The sequence below is a fragment of the Balaenoptera physalus genome (genome assembly GCF_965194825.1).
Source record: "Balaenoptera physalus genome assembly, chromosome: 10".
In the NCBI taxonomy this organism is placed as follows: Eukaryota; Metazoa; Chordata; class Mammalia; order Artiodactyla; family Balaenopteridae; genus Balaenoptera; species Balaenoptera physalus.
Window position 1 is genome coordinate 99,945,109 of NC_138889.1, and position 23,416 is coordinate 99,968,524.

The 23,416-nt window shown below is 38.0% G+C and overlaps 1 protein-coding gene across 3 annotated transcripts in view; it reads right to left on the minus strand.

The window, feature by feature from the left end:
- CKAP5 (cytoskeleton associated protein 5) overlaps positions 1–23,416 on the minus strand; it is a 105,158-nt gene that overhangs the window by 69,781 nt on the left and 11,961 nt on the right. For 2 of the 3 annotated variants that reach the window (XM_082410657.1, XM_082410659.1), the window contains exons 2-3: positions 688–781; positions 5–198 (exon numbers count right to left, since the gene is read on the minus strand). In XM_082410657.1, the coding sequence (XP_082266783.1) occupies positions 5–198; positions 688–744 (251 nt within the window). In that variant the 5' untranslated portion in view covers positions 745–781. The remainder of the gene's footprint in view (positions 1–4; positions 199–687; positions 782–23,416) is intronic. The other variant, XM_082410658.1, reaches the window with a different exon arrangement.

Below are 23,416 nucleotides of genomic sequence, written 5' to 3' on the forward strand. Positions count from 1 at the left end.
TTACTTTCCTGCTACATGGGCATTTTCAACATAAACAAGTGCAGCTTCTAATCCTTTCAACTGAACCACTGCATTGGAATCAGTCACAAATTTTTTGATCAATCCTAAAAATTTGGACCATTCTGGGCTCTTTTCATCCTTTATTTTCTGGAAGATCTTCAGGGCCTCTTCATACCCACTTAACCTTGCTTTCCACAGCTAAAAGAAAAGTATTTTGAAACAAAACAAAATTTAATGACATTATTAACTACCGTTGGGGTTGCGGGGTGGAGACTATCTTATACCAGGTAATTTGAACAAAGGACCCCAGACTAGAAACAAAAATGGAGTTTAAGAAATCCAGATAGCTTTTTTTTTTCTTTTAAAGATTAGCTAATAAACTTTTTCTTATAAGTGTTTAATATTTATGATATTCTGTCAAGGCCTTCTAGAATTCATAAATAGGCCACTATAAATGTATCCCACTTTGTATCCAACTATTAGTCATTACTTCTTTGTAATATGACATTAAAGATGTAACAATTCAAACATGAAAAATCTTCCTGCTGAAACTGCCCAATCTCCAAAGTAGGCTGTTTCTCCAGTTGTACTGTGTAATCATTAGGCAGCTTTGTACTATACTATACAGTATAACTGCTGACAAAACAAGCCAATGACACTGAAATTTGAGTTCCAGAAAAGTCTTACCTTGTGTTCACATTTCTGATCAACCGGCAGTTTCACCCACTCACTGTCATCTCCCATTGTGCTTCCAGTTTCTCCTTAGAATTAAGAGTAATTCCTGGTCAGACAAAAATTGGTATCTATTAATTCTAGCAACCAAGCTGTCTCTTAAGACAAAAAGGTTTTTCTGAGATTATTATTTTAGCATGTGTAAACCAACGAGAGTAAAAAATCTCATTCTTTAGTCAAATGCCCATTTAATTCCATTAACAGAACATTTAAAAAGTAAACGAAAAAAGTTAATAAAAATTCTAAATGAGGGATTCCCTGGTGGCGCAGTGGTTAAGAATCCGCCTGCCAATGCAGGGGACACAGGTTCAAGCCCTGGTCGAGGAAGATCCCACATGCCGCGGAGCAACTAAGCCCGTGCGCCACAACTACTGAGCCTGCGCTCTAGAGCCCATGAGCCACAACTACTGAAGCCCGTGTGCCTAGAGCCTGTGCTCCGCAATGAGAAGCCACCGCAATGAGAAGCCCGCGCACCGCAACAAAGAGTAGCCCCCGCTTGCTGCAACTAGAGAAAGCCCGCGCACAGCAACGAAGACCCAACATAGCCAAAAATAAATAAATAAATAAACTTATTTAAAAAAAAAAGTAATCTATGTTAGCTGCAGAAAATCTGGAAAGTATAGAAAATATATAAGGAAAGCATTAAAATACAATTTCACTATCAATTAGTAACCACAATGAACACTGAAGTGCATCTACTTGAACCCTTCCAGATTTTTTTCAATGCACATGCAGTGTATAAATTATATGAAAAAGGGCTAATCCTCTTGTAATTTTTTTCTTACATCGTCACAAACATTTCCTCATATTTGAGAACATGATGTTTAAAGGCTGCACTACACTCCATTTTATGAATGTACCATAATTACCAAGCCTAACACTGGACATTTAAATTGTCTCAAGTTTTTCAATATTATAAATAACATAAAAGGGATCTTGCTTAATCTCTCCATCCCCAGTCCTGGTGTAACATAAAATATGTCTTCAATAAATATTTGTCTAATGAATATTTGCCTTGATAGTATCTGCTATGAGTCAGGCACTGTGTAAACTACTTTTTAAACATGTTGATTCATTATACTAACAACAACTACACGAAAGAAAGACATTCTCCCCACTTTACACACTAGGCTCACAAAGATTCAGTAACTAGCCAAAAATAACAAAACTAACAGGCCGTGAGATCATACTAAGATTCCAAGTCTATGCCTCTTCTTTACAACTTGTTGCCTCCCATTAAAATGTAGGAAATATCCCAGGGAAAGTTACTAGAGACTGAATTGTAAAAGTTTATTAGAGTAAATGGAACTTTCATTAAGACTTCTCTTCAAAATCCCCAAGACTCTGTGAAACAACAGCAGTGTGTTTTAGAGCAGGAGTCAAACCTTAACAGCAAATCTACAGGAACTCTAATACAGCAATAGTGAGAGATAAAATAGTACAACAGTTTGGAAAACAGTATGACATTATTTAAATTGAAAATGCACATACTCTACTATCCAGCAACTCCATTCCTAGGTACATACCCTAGAAATTGATGCCAACTGCACCAGAAGACCTGTATGAGGGTATTCACAGCAATGTTGTTCATAGAAAAGTCACAAGTTGGAAACACTTTTTACAAGTTCATCAAAAAGAGAAATGAATAAATATTGGTATATTCACTGAGTGTAATACTATACAGCAAATAAAAGAACTGAAAGCATTGAAAGCAAGTACTCCAACAAGTACATGTACATGCATATTGATAGCAGCACTATTCACAATGGCCAAAAATCAGCCCAAATGTCTATCCGTGGATGAATAAACAAACTGTGAAACATACATACAATGGACTATTACTCAGCTATAAATGGGAATAAAGTACTTACTGATACATACTACAACATGGATGAACTTCACAAACATGATGCTAAGTGAAGGAAGCCAAACACAAAAGATTCTATATTATATGATTCCATTCATAGGAAATATCCAGAATAGATCAATCCATAGAGACAGATGGAGACTGGTGGTTGCCGGGGGTTGCGGAGAGAGGGGGAGAGAGTGGGAGTGGGGAGAAACTGCTTAATGGGTAAGGAGTCTTACTGTGATGTGATGGAAATGTTACTGTTTTGGAACTAGACAGAGAGCACAACATTGTGAATGTACAAAATGCCATTGAATTGTTCACTTTAAAATGGTTAATTTTATGTTATATGAATTTCACCTCAACAAAACTATATATTTTTTTAAGTTCCTAGGTGATTGTAATATGCAACCTGGGTTAAAACCCTCTAATGTTACTTTCTTGGCACAAGTTTGAGCTGCAAAAGCAATCTTTCCTATCTGATTTTCAAAGAGAAACAGTCAATGAAAGTTTTTAAAACATTTTCCAGCCAAGAGAATGTGAACAATAATATTCGATTGTTGGTATTCTGTGAATTCTCTGCAACACTTTCTTTTTTTCCTGTTGGTTGCTTTTTGAAACATGAAGAAAAAGGTTATCTAACCTAACTGCCTCATATAAAATATTGATGTCGGCCTTTCTCACCTTCTGAGGTGGCCCACACTCTGTCTGTGGAGTGTGTTTCTCTCTAAATAAATCCACTTCTTACCTATCACTTTGTCTCTCACTGAATTCTTTCTGCAATGGGACATCAAGAACCTGAGCTTCATTAAGTTCTGAAACCAGGTATATAGCAAAATGAGAGATTGGTTCAAGATGGCGGAGTAGAAGGACATGCGCTCTCTCCCTCTCGCGAGAGCACCAGAATCACAACTAACTGCTGAAAAAGCAGCACCAAAAAAGATACCCCACATCCAAAGACAAAGGAGACGTCGCAATGAGACGGTAGGAGAGGCACAATCACAATAAAATCAAATCCCATAACTGCTGGGTGGGTGACTCACAAACTGGAGAACACTTATACCACAGAAGTCCACCCACTGGAGTGAAGGTTCTGAGCCCCACGTCAGGCTTCCCAACCTGGGGGTCCGGCAATGGAAGGAGGAATTCCTAGAGAATCAGACTTTGAAGGCTAGTGGGATTTGACTGCAGGACTTCAACAGGACTGGGGGAAACAGAGACTCCACTCTTGGAGGGCACACACAAAGTAGTGTGCACATCGGGACCCAGGGGAAGGAGCAGTGATCCCACTGGAGACTGAACCAGACATCCCTGCTAGTGTTGGAGGGTCTCCTGCAGAGGCTGGGGGTGGTTGTGGCTCACCGTGGGGACAAGGACACTGGCAGCAGAAGTTCTGGGAAGTACTCTTTGGTGTGAGCCCTCCCTGAGTCCGCCATTAGCCCCATCAAAGAGCTGGGTAGGCTCCAGAGCTGGGTCACCTCAGTCCAAACAACCAACACGGAGGGAACCCAGCCCCATGCATCAGCAGACAAGCGGATTAAAGTTTTATTGAGCTCTGCCCACCAGAGCAACACCCAGCTCAACCCATCACCAGTCCCTCCCATCAGCAAGCTTGCACAAGCCTCTTAGATAGCCTCATCCACCAGAGGGCAGACAGCAGAAGCAAGAAGAACTACAATCCTGCAGCCTGTGGAACAAAAACCACATTCACAAAAAGACAGACAAGATAAAAAGGCAGAGAGCTATGTACCACATGAAGGAACAAGATAAAACCCCAGAAAAACAACTCAATGAAGTGGAGATAAGCAACCATCCAGAAACAGAATTCAGAATAATGATAGTGAAGATGATCCAGGACCTCGGAAAAAGAATGGAGGCAAAGATCGAGAAGATGAAAGAAATGTTTAACAAAGATCTAGAAGAATTAAAGAACAAACAAACAGAGATGAACAATACAATAACTGAAATGAAAAATACACTAGAAAGAATCAATAGCAGAATAACTGAGGCAGAAGAATGGATATGTGACCTGGAAGACAGAATGGTGGAATTCACTGCCGCGGAAGAGAATAAAGAAAAAAGAATGAAAAGAAATGAAGACAGCCTAAGAAACCTCTGGGACAACATTAAACGCAACAACATTCGCATTACAGGGGTCCCAAAAGGAGAAGAGAGAGGGAAAGGACCTGAGAAAATATTTGAAGAGATTATAGTCAAAAAGTTCCCTAACATGGGAAAGGAAATAGCCACCCAAGTCCAGGAAGCACAGAGAGTCCCAGGCAGGATAAACCCAAGGAGAAACAAGCTGAGACCCACAGTAATCAAACTGACAAAAATTAAAGACAAGGAAAAATTATTGAAAGCAACAAGGGAAAAACGACAAATAACATACAAGGGAACTCCCATAAGGTTAACAGCTGATTTCTCAGCAGAAACTCTACAAGCCAGAAGGGAGTGGCATGATATATTTAAAATGATGAAAGGGAAGAACCTACAACCAAGATTACTCTAGCCGGCCAGGATCTCATTCAGATTCGATGGAGAAATCAAAAGCTTTACAGACAAGCAAAAGCTAAGAGAATTCAGCATCACCAAACCAGCTTTACAACAAATGATAAAGGAACTTCTCTAAGTGGGAAACACAAGAGAAGAAAAGGACCTACAAAAACAAACCCATAACAATTAAGAAAATGGTAACAGGAACATACATATCGATAATTACCTTAATCATGAATGGATTAAATGCTCCAACCAAAAGACACAGGCTCACTGAATGGATACAAAAACAAGACCCATATATATGCTGTCTACAAGAGACTCACTTCAGACCTAGGGACACAAACAGAGTGAAAGTGAGGAGATGGAAAAAGACATTCCATGAAAATGGAAATCAAGAGAAAGCTGGAGTAGCAATACTCGTATCAGATAAAATAGACTTTAAAATAAAGAATGTTACAAGAGGCAAGGAAGGACACTACATAATGATCAAGGGATCAATCCAAGAAGAAGATATAACAATTATAAATATATATGCACCCAACATAGGAGCACCTCAATACATAAGGCAACTGCTAAGAGCTCTAAAAGAGAAAATTGACAGTAACACAATCATAGTGGGGGACTTAAACACCTCACTTACACCAATGGACAGATCATCCAGACAGAATATTAATAAGGAAACACAAGCTTTAAATGACACAATAGACCAGACAGATTTAATTGATATTTATAGGACATTCCATCCCAAAACAGCAGATTACACTTTCTTCTCAAGTGCACATGGAACATTCTCCAGGACAGATCACATCTTGGGTCACAAATCAAGCCTCAGTAAATTTAAGAAAATTGAAATCATATCAAGCATCTTTTCTGACCACGACGCTATGAGATTAGAAATCAATTACAGGGAAAAAAACGTAAAAAACGCAAACACATGGAGGCTGAACAATACATTACTAAATAACCAAGAAATCACTGAAGAAATCAGAGAGGAAATCAAAAAATACCTAGAGACAAATTACAATGAAAACACGAGAACCAAAACCTATGGGATGCAGCAAAAGCAGTTCTAAGAGGGAAGTTTATAGCAATACAAGCCTACCTCAAGAAACAAGAAAAATCTCAAATAAACAATCTAAGCTTACACCTAAAGGAACTAGAGAAAGAAGAATAAACAAAACCCAAAGTTAGTAAAAGGAAAGAAATCATAAAGATAAGAGCAGAAATAAATGAAATAAAACAAAGAAAACAATAGCAAAGATCAATAAAACGAAAAGCTGGTTCTTTTGAGAAGATAAACAAAAGTGATAAACCTTTAGCCAGACTCATCAAGAAAAAGAGGGAGAGGACTCAAATCAATAAAATTAGAAATGAAAAAGGAGAAGTTACAACAGACACCGCAGAAATACAAAGCATCCTAAGAGACTACTACAAGCAACTCTATGTCAATAAAATGGACAACCTGGAAGAAATGGACAAATTCTTAGAAAGGTATAACCTTCCTGAACCAGGAAGAAATAGAAAATATGAAGAGACCAATCACAAGTAACAAAACTGTGATTAAAAATCTTCAAAAAAAATCAAAATAAAATATTGATGTCATTGTGCTATATTTTCTGAAATGGCTTCTACTACTTCATAGCTTCAGTTTTTTAAAAAATTAGTGTTTATGATTTTGCTGCTTTCTATTCAAAGGAAAGGCTTGCTTCATACCAAAACTTTCCCAGGGCTTCCCTGGTGGCGCAGTGGTTAAGAATCTGCCTGTCAATGCAAGGGACATGGGTTCGAGCCCTGGCCTGGGAAGATCTCACATGCCGCAGAGCAACTAAACCCATGCGCCACAACTACTGAGCCTGAGCTCTAGAGCCAGCAAGCCACAACTACTGAAGCCTGCGCAAGTAGAGCCTGTGCTCCGCAACAAGAGAAGCCATGACAATGAGAAGCCTGTGCACTGCAACGAAGAGTAGCCCCCGCTCACTGCAACTAGAGAAAGCCTGTGCACAGCAACGAAGACCCAACACAGCCAAAAATTTAAAAATAAATAAATAAATAAATTTATTTTTTAAAAAACAAAACTTTCCCAGCCACTGAAATAATGGATAGTGTTTTGTGTGTACGTGCGACACTGAGGACTACTGCTCTGTCTTTATCATTTTCCAGGATCAAAATACTAAGAAAAAAAGGACTTCACTAATTTTTCCCCATAATTATTTTAATTTTAAAATTAATTTTAGAATTTAATTTTTTACACATATAAGAAAATATATACAATATATGTGTTAGGAAGCACTACAATAAAATTGATATATTGACCTACCACCCAAACTGAAAATTAGGACACTACTAATATTACTATTGCACCTGTGCATTTCTTTCCTATCTCATCCTTCTTACCACAGAAGCACTTTCCTAAAGTTCACTTGGTTCTATGCTGTAGTCAGTCACATATTCCTAAACAAAATTAACTGTGCTTATCTGTGAGCCTTAGAAAAATGTTGTAGTCTTCCATAAGTTGCTTTTTTCATTCAATGTTTCATTTGTAAAATTCATCCATGTGGTATACTGTAGTTTAAGTCTACTAAAAGTGTGGTCCGAAGACCTGTGCTGTTTCACAAACTTATCATTCAGAGTTAAGTACAGAAGTAGAGGTAAGTGTTTAGAAACTGCCATAACATCTATTCTAACTTCTTTTATTATAGTGGTTTGAGGAATTGAAAAAAGTTCAGCAAGTCTAAAGTATAAAATGCAACAAGAAAAGTAAAGGGGTACAGAGAGTAAGGCTAGAAAGTAGTCCAGATCAGACCCTGGAAGGTCTTGTAAGCGATGTTAAGGAATTTGGACTTTATCCCAAAGGTAGAAGGAGATTCTGAAAGACTGTAGACAGGAAAATTTCATATGTTATCAAACTTGCACTTTTCAAAGACTATATAATGAAAATATAAAAGCAATGTAAAGAATGCCTTGGAAGGCAGTAACAATGGAGGGAAATCAGTTAGAAGGCTGTAATCTAAATGAAGGATGATGATGGCCTGGAACTTAGAGTAGTAGCAATGCAGGTGGAGAAAAGGGGATGGATTTTAGAGATACAAAGAATGTCAAAGACTGTCTTTACTGAGTGACTGTAGAGGGAGTGTAAGACATGGATGAAAATGAAGTTTTTGGGCAAGCTGAGTTTGACATGTACACTAGACAAGGGTAGATGTGGGAAGCAGCTGGAGATTCAAGCCTGGTGTTCAAGAGAGAGAGAAAAATTTAGGAGTTATCAGTAGATAAATGTAATTAAAACCAAGGGGGTGGATGATAGTACTGAGGGAGCGTACATAGTGAGAAGAGCCCCAGGTTAGAGTTTAGATGAAACCAGCATCTACAGGACAGGTAGATGAGCCCCTTAGACCACCATGTACAGTGTCTGACACATATAAAATGATCAATTAATGTATGCTGGGGAAAGAAAAAACCCCACAATAATCCAAAATGCAGTAACAGTCTTATCAAATTTGAGTTTTTGCTACTTGAGGGAAACTTTATTACTTTCTATGTCTGGCTGCAAATCTACACTTAAAAAAAACTAAAAGAATTCTGTATCTTCAAAACCACCACTAACTTGAGGTTGAGGCCTTGGGTAAGTTACTTAGCCAAATATATATTGCCTCAGCATGCTTGTGTGTAAAGTGGGAATAATAATACGTACCTCAGAGGATTGTTGTGTGTATTAAATGAGTCAGTACATGTAAAGCTCTTAGACTAGGTACTTGGCATCTAGCAAGGGCTCAAAAAATGTTAGCAATTTACTATCATTATTTGGCATCCCAAATATGAATTTATTTCATTTCTAAATTACAGTTGACTTTATTTTGGAATTTTATAGGATTAAAAGAGCAAGTCTATAGGCACCTCAGAATACTGTTTAATGCATAAAATATATGATCATATTAAATCAGTTATGTTGAAATAGTTACGTATGTTGAATATAATATAGTTATCAAAATATTTTGAAATGTGACTATATGGGCTTCTCCATTAATATATTAAATAAAATCTAGCAGCAGAGTTAATAACTATAATTCCTAAGTTATGAATAAAAATATTTTTATATACTACATATCATGATTATGAAAATGATTTCTATTGGTGACAAAGGCATAGGTTCTTATAATATTATTGTAGTTTATTGCCTACATTATTTTATTTTAAATAGGGAAGAAATTTTATTATTTTTTTTTTAGATTGCTTTTATTTATTTATTATTATTATATTTTTGGCTGTGTTGGGTCTTCATTTCTGTGCAAGGGCTTTCTCTAGTTGCGGCAAGTGGGGGCCACTCTTCATCGCGGTGCACGGGCCTCTCACTGTCGCGGCCTCTCTTGTTGCGGAGCACAGGCTCCAGACGCGCAGGCTCAGCAATTGTGGCTCACGGGCCTAGTCGCTCCATGGCATGTGGGATCCTCCCAGACCAGGGCTCAAACCCGTGTCCCCTGCATTGGCAGGTGGATTCTCAACCACTGCGCCACCAGGGAAGCCCTTGCCTACATTATTAACTGAAGAAAATGTCAAAATTTCAGTTAGGACTTCCCTGGTGGCACAGTGGTTAAGAATCCGCCTGACAATGCAGGGGACGTGGGGTTCGATCCTTGGTCCGGGAAGATCCCACGTGCCGCGGGGCAAATAAGCCCGTGCGCCACAATTACTGAGCCTGGGTGCCACGACTACTGAAGCTCGCATGCCTAGAGCCCATGCTCCACAACAAGCAAGCCACTGCAATGAGGAGCCCACACGCCGCAATGAAGAGTAGCTCCCGCTCTCTGCAACTAGAGAAAAAGCCAGCACGCAGCAACGAAGACCCAATGCAGACCAAAAAAAAAAAAAAAAAAAAAGAAAAAAAAAAAAATTCAGTTAAAAGGTTAATGCAAATAAAGATGTAATTATTTTTCCATACAAATTTACAGAGTCCCTGAATTCTAACACAGGTTAAAATCTCTTGATCTACAACCTTTCAAATTCTATGATCAAAAACTTTAGGGCATTCCCTGAGGACATGTAACTTGCCATCAGTTTTGATGTGGAAACACTGTGATATATAAATGTTGTTGGACAACAGTAGTTTTAAGAGTAAAATATGAAAGGTTTAAAAAGTTGAAGAAAGCTAGCTCTGTCCTTTACTTATTGAGACTTTATTTTCTCCTATGTATTTCCAACGTATTAGATAAATAAATGTGAATGTAGAATTGTAAAAAAAAAAAAAAAAAAAATAGACTTTAGGGCACTGCTTACAATCATCTCAAAGTCCCTCGTTAAAATAACAGATAACACCCATCCTGTATTTCAGTAGCACTTTATATTTTACATGTATTTTTACAATCATTCATTTTCTATGTATTTCATAATGTAAATGCAAGCACGCTGTTATATTATCTCATTCAGATTTAGTTTCTTTCTTTTTCATATTATTCTTAGTTATGTGACTCTTACTAAACTATAAGATCCTCTTGAGCAAAAGCTTTTTGTCTTATTAATCTCTATCCTCAAAAGGGTCAAATAAATAAATAAAGTATCATTATCCTCTTTTTACATATGGGGAAAAAGAGGTTCAGCGTCCTGCCCAAGGTCACTTAAGTAGGGGAGAATGGTCTAAAAAACACTTCTTTCTTTAAATTTATTTTTGGGTGAGTTGGGTCTTCATTGCTTGCACGCAGGCTTTCTCTAGATGCGGTAGCGACTCTACGCTGCGGTGCGCAGGCTTCTCATAGTGGTGGCTTCTCTTGTTGCGGAGCACAGGCTCTAGGCACGCGGGCTTCAGTAGTTGTGGCACACAGGCTCAGTAGTTGTGGCTCGCGGGCTCTAGAGCACAGGCTCAGTAGTTGTGGTGCACAGGCTTAGCTGCTCCATGGCATGTGGGATCTTCCCGGACCAGGGATCGAACCCGTGTCCCCTGCATTGGCAGATGGATTCTTAACCACTGTGCCACCAGGGAAATCCCTAAAAGAGATTTCTTGATACCTAGTTTGGTGAAATTCCTACAACTTACCTACATATGGTTTCTACATTATCTATAGTGAAATCTATTCCCACTCTACAGTATAAATAGTAAGAATTATTTTGGTGATTACTTAACTCAATAAAAATATAAAGAGCAAATGAGAGTATATATGAAAGACAAGTTTATTTGCCTCCAAAGGACTTAGGTAATTTAGGGAAATTTAAAATACAGTTAGTTGGTAAGGGGGAATCATCCCTAATCAGCAGCTGCCAAATAATCAAGCCTAACTACCCAGTTGGGCCTCAGAACACTGTTAACCTGTCTTTGCGTAAGAAAGAAATGACTACAGTTTTAATTATAATTTGGGGTTATCCATGTAGGCCGACCTTTCTCCGTCACAACCCTTATTCCACTGAATATTGACTCTACCAGTTAAAAAGGAAAATCTTTCCTTGAGATTAGTAAAAAAACAAAAGGGTGGTAGACTATAATCTCTATAGCTCATACTAGTTTTACATTTATAACTATAATTCTAGAATATTTGCAGGGGGGACAGTAGGGGAAATTCATTAAAGTGGCTACTTGTTTGTAAGTTAAACTTTGCCTCTATCTGCAAATTTTAACTAGCCATTATCACAAAGGAAAGTAAAGGCCTTAGGAACATTCAGAACATATTCAGGAAGTAATGAAGAGGACCCTCAGAGTTCATAAAATGGAATACATGTAAAATAAACCAACAATTTCATGAAAAGTCACACAAGTTAAAGGCCTGAATGATCTCTTTAGAGAAATGTAGTGCTGTTTTCAATATACACAGCAAATTAAAACCAAACTAACATTCATAATAGCCAAAGAGGGCTTCCCTGGTGGCGCAGTGGTTGAGAATCCGCCTGCCAATGCAGGGGACACGGGTTCAAGCCCTGGTCTGGGAAGATCCCACACGCCGCAGAGCAACTGGGCCCGTGAGCCACAACTATTGAGCCTGCGCGTCTGGAGCCTGTGCTCTGCAACAAGAGAGGCCGTGGTAGTGAGAGGCCCGCGCACCGCGATGAAGAGTGGCCCCCGCCTGCCACAACTAGAGAAAGCCCTCGCACAGAAACGACGACCCAACACAGCCAAAAATAAATAAATAAATAAATTAATTAATTAAAAAAAAAAAAGAAAAGATGACTACTATCTTAAAAAAAAAACAAAAAACATAATAGCCAAAGAGTGGAAACAACCCAAATGTCTATCCACTGATAAATAGATAAAATGTGGTAAATCCACAGAATGGAATATGATTCAGTAATAAAAATTAAGTACTATAAAGAATTCCTAAAACTCAACAACAAAAATAGGAAACGACTTGATTAAAAAATGGGCAAAGAACTTGATTATAGACATTTATCCAAAGAAGACAGACAAATGGCCAATAAGCACATGAAAAGATGCTCAAGATTACAAACATTAGGGAAATACAAATCAAAACTACAAGTATTACCTCATACCTATTAGGATGGCTACTATCAAAAACCCAGAAAACAACAAATGTTAGCAAGGATATGGAGAAATTGGAACCCTTGTATACTGTTGGTTGACAATGTAAAATGGTACAGCTACTGTGGAAAACAGTATGGCCATTCCTCAAAAGATTAAAAACGGAATGACCATATGATCCAGCAATTCCACTTCTGGGTATATGCCCAAAATAATCGAAAGCAGGATCTCAGAGAGATATCTGTACACCCATGTTCATAGCAGCATTACTCACAACAGCTAAAATATGGAAGCAAACCAAGTGACCACTGATGGATGAATGGATAAGCAAAATGTGGTATACACATACAAAAGAATACCATTCAGCTTAAAAAGGACAGAAATTCGGACACATGCTATAACCTGAGTGAACCTTGAAGACATTAAGTTAAGTGAAATTAAGCCAGCCACAAAGAGACAAATAGTGTATGATTCCACTTACGTCAAGTACTTAGAGTAGTCAAAATCATAGAGATAGAAGGTAGAATGATTGTTGCCAGCAGATGGATGGAGAAGGGTAATGAGGGGTTACTGTTTAATGGTTATAAAATTTCAGTTCTACAAGATGAAAAGAATTATGGAGATGGATGGTGGTAGCTACACAACATTACAAATTCATTTAATGCCACTGAGTTGTATACTTAAAAATGCTTAAGATGGTGAATTTTACATTATGTGTACACACACAAAAGAAGTGAAGTACTGATACATGCTGCAACATGGATGAACCTTGAAAACCTTATATTAAGTGAAAGAAGTCAGTTGCAAAGGACCACATATTATATAACTCCATTTATATAAACTGTCCAGAATAGGCAAATCTATAGAGACAGAAAGTAGATGAGTGGTTGCCTATGACTGAGGTGTTTGGCGATATTAGAAGGGTGTTAAGGAGTGTGGGGTTTCTTTCTGGGGTAATGAAAATGTTCTAAAATTGACTGTGGTGATGGGTGCACAAATCTATGAATATACTGAAAGTCAGTGAATTGTACACTTTAAATGGGTGAATGGTATGTAAATAATATATCTCATTAAAACTGTTAAAAAAACAAACAAAATAACAAAGTTTACTAACAGAAGTCCTTAGGAGATGAGAGTGGTTTGTTAAAGTTGCCAATCATTTTACATGTGAATGGGCTGGCTGTAAAGGTTAGAGTCCTTTCTAATAATAGGCCTAACACTAAGGAGTTACTCCATTCCAATTTTACCTAAAGCATTCATTTGATGAATTTCCCTATGGGTAAACCATGATGACTCAAGGAGTTCACAGGAGTAAAAGTAGATGTCTAAACAAATAGCCATAATACAAAATGTATTATATGTGGAAAGTGCCCTAAGCAAGAGACAAATAAGGGTTAAGGGAGTTCAAAGACAGGATCAACTGCCAGTAAGCAAGGGATGGTCAGTGAAAAATCTCATAGAAAGGATGACAGCTGAGCTCAGTGATAAATGATAGGTAGATATAAAAAAATAAAAACAAAAACAAAACCAGGAGTGGAGAAGAGATATTTTAGGCTGAGAAAATGAGAAAGGCAAAGTCTTGGAAGTAGAAAAGTACTAAGCATGTTTAGGGAACACTAAATGGCTCCATTTATTAAGTATAAGACCAGAAAGACAGACTAGGGTCAAATCATGTATAATCTTGAATATTAAGCTAAACAGCAGAGGATGCTGATGACTTGAAGCAGGGCAATGACATGATCCTAATTACTTTAGAAAGATAAATCTATGCAGAATGAATTGGAAGGGAGAGAAAGTAGAATCCTGATAGGAAATTATTGCAGTACTCGAGGACAAAGATAAATAGAAGCCAGACTCCTTGGAATGGAAAGGATGAGCAGAGGAGACTGAAGGGAATTACATTAAAGAAGCAGAATCAATAAGCCTTAGCAACTAAGGATGTAGGAGACCTAGTAGGAGGCTCCAGTCTACATGACTTGGAGAACAGTGCTGCTAATGACAGAAAATGTCAGAAGAAAGTTCTGAGTTGTTTGTTTTGGGGGAGTGGAGGAGAGGTTAAGAATATGATGAGTTTGGTTTTAGACTTGAGAAACATGATCTTCAAGTAGCTGGAAATGTGGCACCAGGAATGAACAGAGGGTTCTGGATTTTATAAACATAGACGTATGAAACCAAGTCTTCATTACACAGCAAGGTTTGATGCGCTAAGAGTAAATAAAATTGCCAACAAAGAGAAGCATTAATAAAATTAATTTGACCTATATATGATGCTTGCTATGGTTCAGTCTAGTCAATACTACAAATACTCAGAAATTTCAAATTATTCGGCACTCTCAGGAGGTTTTACCCTAGCCTAAAACAAAGGAAAAGGCAAGGGAGCCAGCTAAAATAAATCTGTTCCACAGAAATATTACCATTTTATACCACTGCTGTATCTAGAATGTCTTCCAAAGAGCTCAAATACCATAAAGTCCACACTACTGCTGAAGAAGGTTTAGATGTAATTATTTATTTTTAGACCAGAGGTTAAGAAATGTTTCCAAAGACATACATAAAGACACAACTTGGAATAAACTCTGAACTTAGAATAAATTTCAGTTTAGTCTTCAATATTTAAGTGTGCATTATGTACTATCATTAACATATAGACCCCTGCAATCTATGCATTTTCTCATTCATCAACCAGCTAAAAGTAAGGCACAGGGAGATTGTCATCAGTAATGTTAGAGTTGGGCTAGAACCTTTGTCTCCTATCTCTCAGTCCACCCACCACTCTTCCCCATCACTCAAGGGTCCATGTGTAGTGTTGTTTTACTTTAAATTCCTGTACCACGACATCTTATAAGAATAGTTATACAGCTACTAAACATACTGTTTTAGCTTTCTATTTGGGAAGAAGCTATGACAGTGAAACTATTTTATGGCTAATTCTCAAGCTCTTGATCTTCAAAAGCTCTTCACTATCACAACACAAGAGATCTAGATCTGATTACCATTCCTGGACTCACTTCTGGCTAAGGAAATGCTATTGCAGAAGCACAGAATGAGTCTGAGGGAAGTTTGAGGAAAAATTCTGCCCACTCAAAAAGCAACCCCTTTGAACGACCAGTAAAGAATGATGTAAATTTGCTAAAAAAAGGAAATAATTATAAAACAAGGATAAGACAAAATACACAAACATGCCCAGAAATCTTTACTCAAACCATGTCTAAGAAGGCCAACTGGATTAAAGAATCATAGCAATTATTTAACCGTCACAGAAAACTTTATATTTTATTACTTGGCCAAGCCAGACAAAATCTCATCACTTAAGTAGCCAGTAACAAAAATGACAAGCCTTTCCCTCTAATTTAAAAAATCTCACTACCTCCAGGTAATTCTCATTAACAAGGACAAGTGTTATCCTATTGTAGTATTCTGCATTATCAGGGGGCCAGAAATGCGAACTGCTCCTCTAGTAGGTTATCTCAACAAACTTGGGTAGGCTTGCTGTACTAGTTCTGGGATGGTGGCCTCCCACCAGTTCCTTCAGAGAGGGGTAAATAGTTGACTCTTTCACACCGTGCTATTCATATCAGTGGGAAAGAGGGTTAACTGGACTCTCCCTAATAGATGATCACCGCCAGTGTCTTCAAAAGGGAGACTCTATACCAACACAGGCCTCTGGGGAGACACAGAGCTAAACCCAGCTGTGAATTAGGTCAACTTTGAGAGTTACTGCTCAATTGTACCAAGGTAGCTGAAAATCTAATGCTTACTCATCCCAAGGCTACCCAGGTCTCCAAATCCCAGGCTAAGGACCCAAGGCCCAGGGCACTAGATCCAGCTCCACCCATCTAGCTTAGTGGGATTATACAGGGTAAAAGCAATCCTCTCCTCATTCCCAGTAGGAACCAGGCTGGGGCAAAGCTAGGTTCTGGGCACCGCTCAACCACTGCATATCCAGACCAGCACCCTAGGGCCGCTGTCACCACCCAGAAGTAGAGCAGATGCCCCAGGCTTTAGCTCACTGCAGCCGGCATTGTTTACGCTCTTTCGCCGCCTTAGCCTCTGATAGGCCAGGAAAGTCCCCTGTACAGTCCACCAGGACTTCCGGCATGGGCACGGGATGCTTGACCCTCGCCCGCAGCTTGACACTTACGCTCCCCAGGCAGGGAGAGGTCGGGGCCCTACGGTCCGAGGCAGAATCTGCAGGAATACCGGGCGGGCGGGGGCGGTGGTGGCATTGGTGCGAAGGCCGCTGAGAAACGCCTCCTCGGGGGCGGGGCCCAGAGCTCACTGTCAGAGTGCCCGCCCCACCTCGCCCCCGCCCCGGCACACACTGACGGCTTAAAGGGGCCGCAGCGTGCCTTTGCTCAGAGGTCTGCAGGACCCAGGGTGCTCCTTCCAGCCCAGAGGGCTTCCAAGGCAAGAGGTGAACGAAGGCCCAGCTAGGAAAACTCCACCGCAGCTGGGTGGGGACCTCTTTTTTTTGTGGCAACACAGATAATGTTCCAGAAACAAAGGAGGTGACCTGTTCTTACTATCACAATCCTAATTCCTCCTCCAGGGGCGAAAAAAGTTGCTGCAGGAAACAGTCAAAGCATCAGGGTAAATATATAGCCCCCATTACGTAAGTGGCTTCTTCCATTAACTTGAGCGGTGTTTTTCAAATGGCAACTCAAAGGCACAGAAAAGAATTCTGACAGCCTGCTCTGCTTCACCTCACCCTCTCAGTGACTTCTTTCTCTTCTGTACAACATGAGGAATCCTAGACAACGATAGAAGGCGGAAGTAGGGGGCAAAATAGAAAAATAACATTCTCCTTCTTGTGAGTAAAATGTGATCTTTGAAACACTGGCCAAGAATTCACTACAAGTCTATGTAGATAAAGAAATCTTGCGTGCAAATACAACTGTGATGTGCAGTCATCTAATGTAATATGAAGAGTTCTTGTGAAAAATTGTAGTAGAAACTGGATTAATATCTCAGGGAGTTAAGTAATGGTCTCTGAGCTCTCCACAGGTCATTAATGAATTTTAAATTTCTTTTCATAGGAGGAATTTTCCCTCAATCTCAGATTATAAGGTCTGTATGCGTTTTGTGTCTCCTTTATACTGTCAGGAAAGAAATTTATGTGGTTATTAAGCCGGTGTTACCTTCATCTAATCTTGACAAATAAACATACCTTATTAAAACCGTAAGCCACCACCAAACCTGTATGGGAATCAATTTAGTAAAGCTAAAGACCATTTATAAGTGCCCTAACATCTTCCATCCCAAACAGGGGTTCAAGTGGAAATTTAGATTCCAAAGGACAGGCCAAAAGACTGCTCTAATAAGGAGCAGACCCAGGTTACCCTTATTCTGAAGGTCTTAGAAAATTCTAGGCTAAGGTTATCATGAAGAGAAACTGATTCAGAATAGATTAGTCTGATTTTGAACTGCCAAAAAAATCTCATTTTAAAGTGCATTTAACTGTGAATGATACTTTTGAATTAAGTAATTAAGACCTTCTTTCATTCTGTCTGTATCAAGCTTATCACACTGTTCTGAGCGTAATGGTTTGTAGATCAGCCTTCCCATTAGATTGTGAGCACCTCAAGGGCAAAGGTTGGAATGTAGCTCACTCATCTTTTTTCCGTGTGATAACAAATGAATACTCAATAAATAATTATCACAAAAGGTATGACCAACACTTATTTTGACACAGGAGTCCAGATAACTTCAATAAGCATAATGCAGTGAGTATATGTGCACATGCACACACACAAATGGATAATACCCAGTGCTGTGCTTATTAGTGAATTAAGAATTTAGAGAGAAAAAAATCCATTTATTGTACAGCTCAGTACAATCAGATTTATATCTTTTGCCCCAAAGCAAAGACATTTTATATAAAAATTTTAAAATAATACTTAGATACCTTACCAAATATCACAGCCCAAACACAGCCCATCTTATTTTGGTTACTGTATCCTTTTCTTTACTATACCATGAAGAGACTAAACTGGACACGTAAAACCTTCACAATTCAACAGATTACCAGATAGAAGTATTCTCCTTAACAGAGCAAAGTTGAAACTGTTTAGGAAATGATTTAGCAAATATTATATATGGAAGAAAACATGGGAAAATGATAATTCATATATTAGAAAGGTGGCATTTCTTGTGCTTTTAAAAAATCCTTCTTCACTGTAATGTTTTTCCTGCAACAAATCAAGCAGAGATAAGAAAAATATTTATTGTACACATAGCCAGAGCAAGGGGGAAAGAAGTTTTAAGCATTAACTGGAATTCTTTATTAGATTATACTCAGTGAAGGAAAGAGGCCAAGTTAGAGATTAAGAGCATGGACTCTGGGGCCAGAATGCTTAGTTCAAATCCTGGTTGTGCCGTTTATTAGCTGTGTGGTTTTAGACAACTCCTACCTCTCTGTGCTTCCGTTTTCTATTTGTAAAATGAGGAATTTTTTCACCTTATTGGGTTATTAGGAGAATTAAATGAGTTAAGTTTATTATATTTGTAAAGTGCCTAGAATTAATTGCTATACATAAGTATTTGGTAAATAAAATACATAACGTTCAACAAATACTGTCTGCCTTTTCTGTTACATTCCTTTTAAAACTAAAAAGCAAATGTATAGCAGCCCCCCCACACCAACCCCGACTGCTCCTAGTTACCTGTGTTCTCAGCTGTCAGAAGTAGCGTTAACAGAGGATCAGAGGGAGAAGAGGTCCCCCAATCTAAGAACTTTTAAGTCAGGTTTACTGAGGTGTAACTTACATATACTAAAATAAACTTAAAAAAATTTTTTATTGGAGTATAGTTGATTTACAAAGTTGTGTCAGTTTAAACAACTCCACTTACAATAGCATTGAAAAGAATAAAATATTTGGGAATAAACCTGACCAAGGAGATGAAAGACTTGTACACTGAGAACAATGCTGAAAGAAATTAAAGAAGACACAAATAAAGGAAAAGACATCCCATATCCATGGATTGGAAGATTTAGTATTATTAAGATTCCATATATCAGAAAATAATCTATAGATTCAACACAATCTCTCTCAAAATCCCAACAGCATTTTTTTTTGTAGAAATAGAAAAATTAATCCTAAAATTCATATGGAATCTCAAAGGACCCTGAATAGTCAAAACACTTTTGAAAAAAAATGTTGCAGGACTCTCTTCTTGATTCCAAAACACATTAAAAAGCCACAATGATCAAAACAGTGTGGTAATGGCATAAAGACAAACAGACCAATGGAACAGAACAGAGAACCCAAAAATAATCCCTTGCGTTTAGGGTAAAATGATCTTTGACAAGGGTGCCAAGACCACTTAACGGGGAAAGGATGGTCTCTTCAACAAATGGTGACTGGAAAAACTGGATAGCTACATGCAAAAGAATGAAGTTGGACCCTTACCTTACACCATACATAAAAATTAATATGAAATGATTAAAAACCTAAATGTAAGCTCTAAAACTGTAAAACTCCTAGGAGAAAACATAGAGGAAAAGCTTCATGACACTGGAATGGACAGTGATTTCTTAGATATGATGCCAAAAACACAGGCAACAAAAGCAAAAAGGACAATGAGGACTATATCAAACTTAAAAACTTTTGTGTATCAAAGGACATAATAAACAGAGTAAAAAGATAACCTACAGAAGAGAAGAAAATATTTATATATCATTTATCTGATAAGGGGTTAATATCCAGAGAATATCAAGAACTCCCACAACAGAACCCTCTTGCACTGTTGGTGGGAATGTAAATTGATACAGCCACTATAGAGAACAGTATGGAGGTTCCTTAAAAAACTAAAAATAGAACTACCATATGACCCAGCAATCCCACTACTGGGCATATACCCTGAGAAAACCATAATTCAAAAAGAGTCATGTACCACAATGTTCACTGCAGCATTATTTACAATAGCCAGGACATGGAAGCAAACTAAGTGTCCATGGACAGATGAATGGATAAAAAAGATGTGGCACATATATACAATGGAATATTACTCAGTCTTAAAAAGAAACGAAATTGAGTTATTTGTAGTGAGGTGGATGGACCTAGAATCTGTCATACAGAGTGAAATTAAGTCAGAAAGAGAAAAACAAATACCGTATGCTAACACATATATATGGAATCTTAAAAAAAAAATGGTCTGATGAACCTAGGGGCAGGACAGGAATAAAGACACAAACATAGAGAACGGATTGAGGACATGGAGGGGGGAAGGGTAAGCTGGGACAAAGTGAGAGAGTAGCATTGACATATATACACTACCAAATATAAAATGGATAGCTAGTGGGAAGCAGCTGCATGGCACAGGGAGATCAGCTCGGTGCTTTGCGACCACCTAGAGGGGTGGGATAAGGAGGGTGGGAGGGAAACGCAAGAGGGAGGGGATATGGGGATATACGTATGCATATAGTTCATTCACTTTGTTATACAGCAGAAACTAACACAACATGTAAAACAATTATACTCCAATAAAGATGTTAAAAAAAAAAAACTCCCACAACAACAAAACTCCAAATAACCCGATTAAAAATGGGCAAAAGACGTGAATAGACGTTTTTACAAAGATGATATACAAATGGCCAACAATCATATGAAAAGATGCTCAACATCACTAATCATCAGAGAAACGCAAGTCAAAACCACAATGAGATATCCCTCACACCCATTAGAACGGTTACTATCAAATAAACAAATAAAAAAAAAAAACAGAAAATAACAAATGTTGGCAAGAATGTAGAGAAATTGCAACACTTGTACACTGTTGGTGGGATTGTAAAATGGTGCAACTGCTATGGAAAACAGTATGGAGTAATCTCAAAAAAAGTAAAAATAGAATACCATATTACCATATGATCCAGCAATTCCACTTCTAAGTGTATGCATGAGTGTGTGTACATATATATACAAAAGAATTGAAAGCTGGGGCTCAGATTTGTACATCCATGTTCAAAGCAGTAGAAACAACCCAAATGTCCACAGAAGAATGAATGAATGGATAAGCAAAATGTGGTACATACATACAATGGAATAGTAGTCTTAAAAAGGAAGGAAATCCGGTTACATGTTACAATATGGATAAACTTTGAGGATATCATGCTAAGTGAAATAAGCCAGTCACAAAAAGACAAATATTGTATGATTCCACTTATATGAGGTATCTAAACTATTAAATTAGCAACAGAAAGTAGAATGGTGGTTATTAGGGGCTGGGAGAAGGAGGAAAAGGAAAGTTGTTTAATGCGTACAGTGTATAAGATTTGCAAGATGAAAAAGTTTTTGAGATGTGTTTCACCACAATGTGAATGTAGTTAATTTAAAATGATTAGGATGGTAATTTTTATGTTACATGCTTTTTTTTTTTAAGCTGCAATTAAAAAAAAAAAGTGAGATACTTGTCTATTCAACAAAATGCTCTAGGTATTTAAAGAAAAAAAAAGACAAAGAAGACTAAAGAAGATATTTAAATACTGATGTGGAAGAAATCTATTATTAAGTTTTAAAAAGAAATTTGGAAGATAGCCTATGAAGTCTAATTCCTTTTTTGTGTTTAGTAAAAATAAAAAAGAGGGTCATACACATTGGTGGTAGGCTGATAATGACCCCCAAAGATACTGGGCTGTAATCCCTGAAAACTTTAAATGTTTTATGTGGAAAAAGGGTCTTTGCAGATGTGACTAAATTAAGGATATTGAGATGGGGAGATAATCCTGGATTATCTGGATGAGCCCTGAATGCAATCACATGTATCCTTATAAGAGGGTAACAGAGGGAAATTTGACACACACAGAAGAGAAGGCGATGTGAATATGGAGAAGAGCAAGATCAGAAGAGGCTGGAGTGATGCAACACAAGCCAAGGGATACCAAGAGCCGCCAGAAGCTGAAGAGGCAAGGAAGGAGTGCTTCCCCAGGGCCTCTGGAGAAGCATGGCTTTGCCTCAATATTAGCCTCCAGTAAGACTCACCCTAAATTTTTAAAAAAATTCTTATGGAAATATTGTTGATTTACAATGTTGTGTTAGTTTCAGGCATACAGCAAAGTGATTCAGATATACACACATACACACACACACACACACACACACACACATATATATATGTATGTATTTTAAGATTCTTTTCCATTATAGGTTATTACAAGATACTGAGTATAGTTCCCTGTGCAGTAGGTCCTTGTTGGTTATCTCTTTTATATATACAGTAGTGTGTATATTTTAATCCTAAACTCCTACTCACCCTAAATTTTGGACTCTGGACTTCAGAACTGTGAGAGAATAAATTACTGTTGTTTTAAGCCACCAAATTTGTGGTCACTTGTTTCAGCAGTCATAGAAAACTAATACAACATTGTACATGTTTGAAAGCACATAAAACTTTTCTGGATGGATCCATAGAAAACTTAACTATGACCACTTTAAAACAGTGTCTATGGGACTAGCCAAAGAATTTTTACTTCTCACTTTAATACCTAGCCATGTCTTTTTTCTTTTTTAAACAACAAGCTTCAATATTTTCTATCATAATGTTTTTAAAAGCTCTAAAACTTTAAAATTCCAGCCTGGCACCTTGAAGCTGGATCTGTCTATACTCATCCCATAAGCCTCAATTCTTCCCCTTAACATTTTTTGGACACCATATCTCCTTTGAAAGAAAGATCTGAATCTTTTTTTTTTTTTTTAATAAATTTATTTATTTTTTTATTTTTGGCTGCGTTGTGTCTTCGTTGCTACATACGGGCTTTCCCTAGTTGTCGCGAGCAGGGGCCTACTCTTCATTGCGGAGCACGGGCTCTAGGCACACGGGCTTCAGTAGTTGTGGCATGTGGGCTCAGCAGCTGTGGCTCGCGGGCTCTAGAGCGCAGGCTCAGT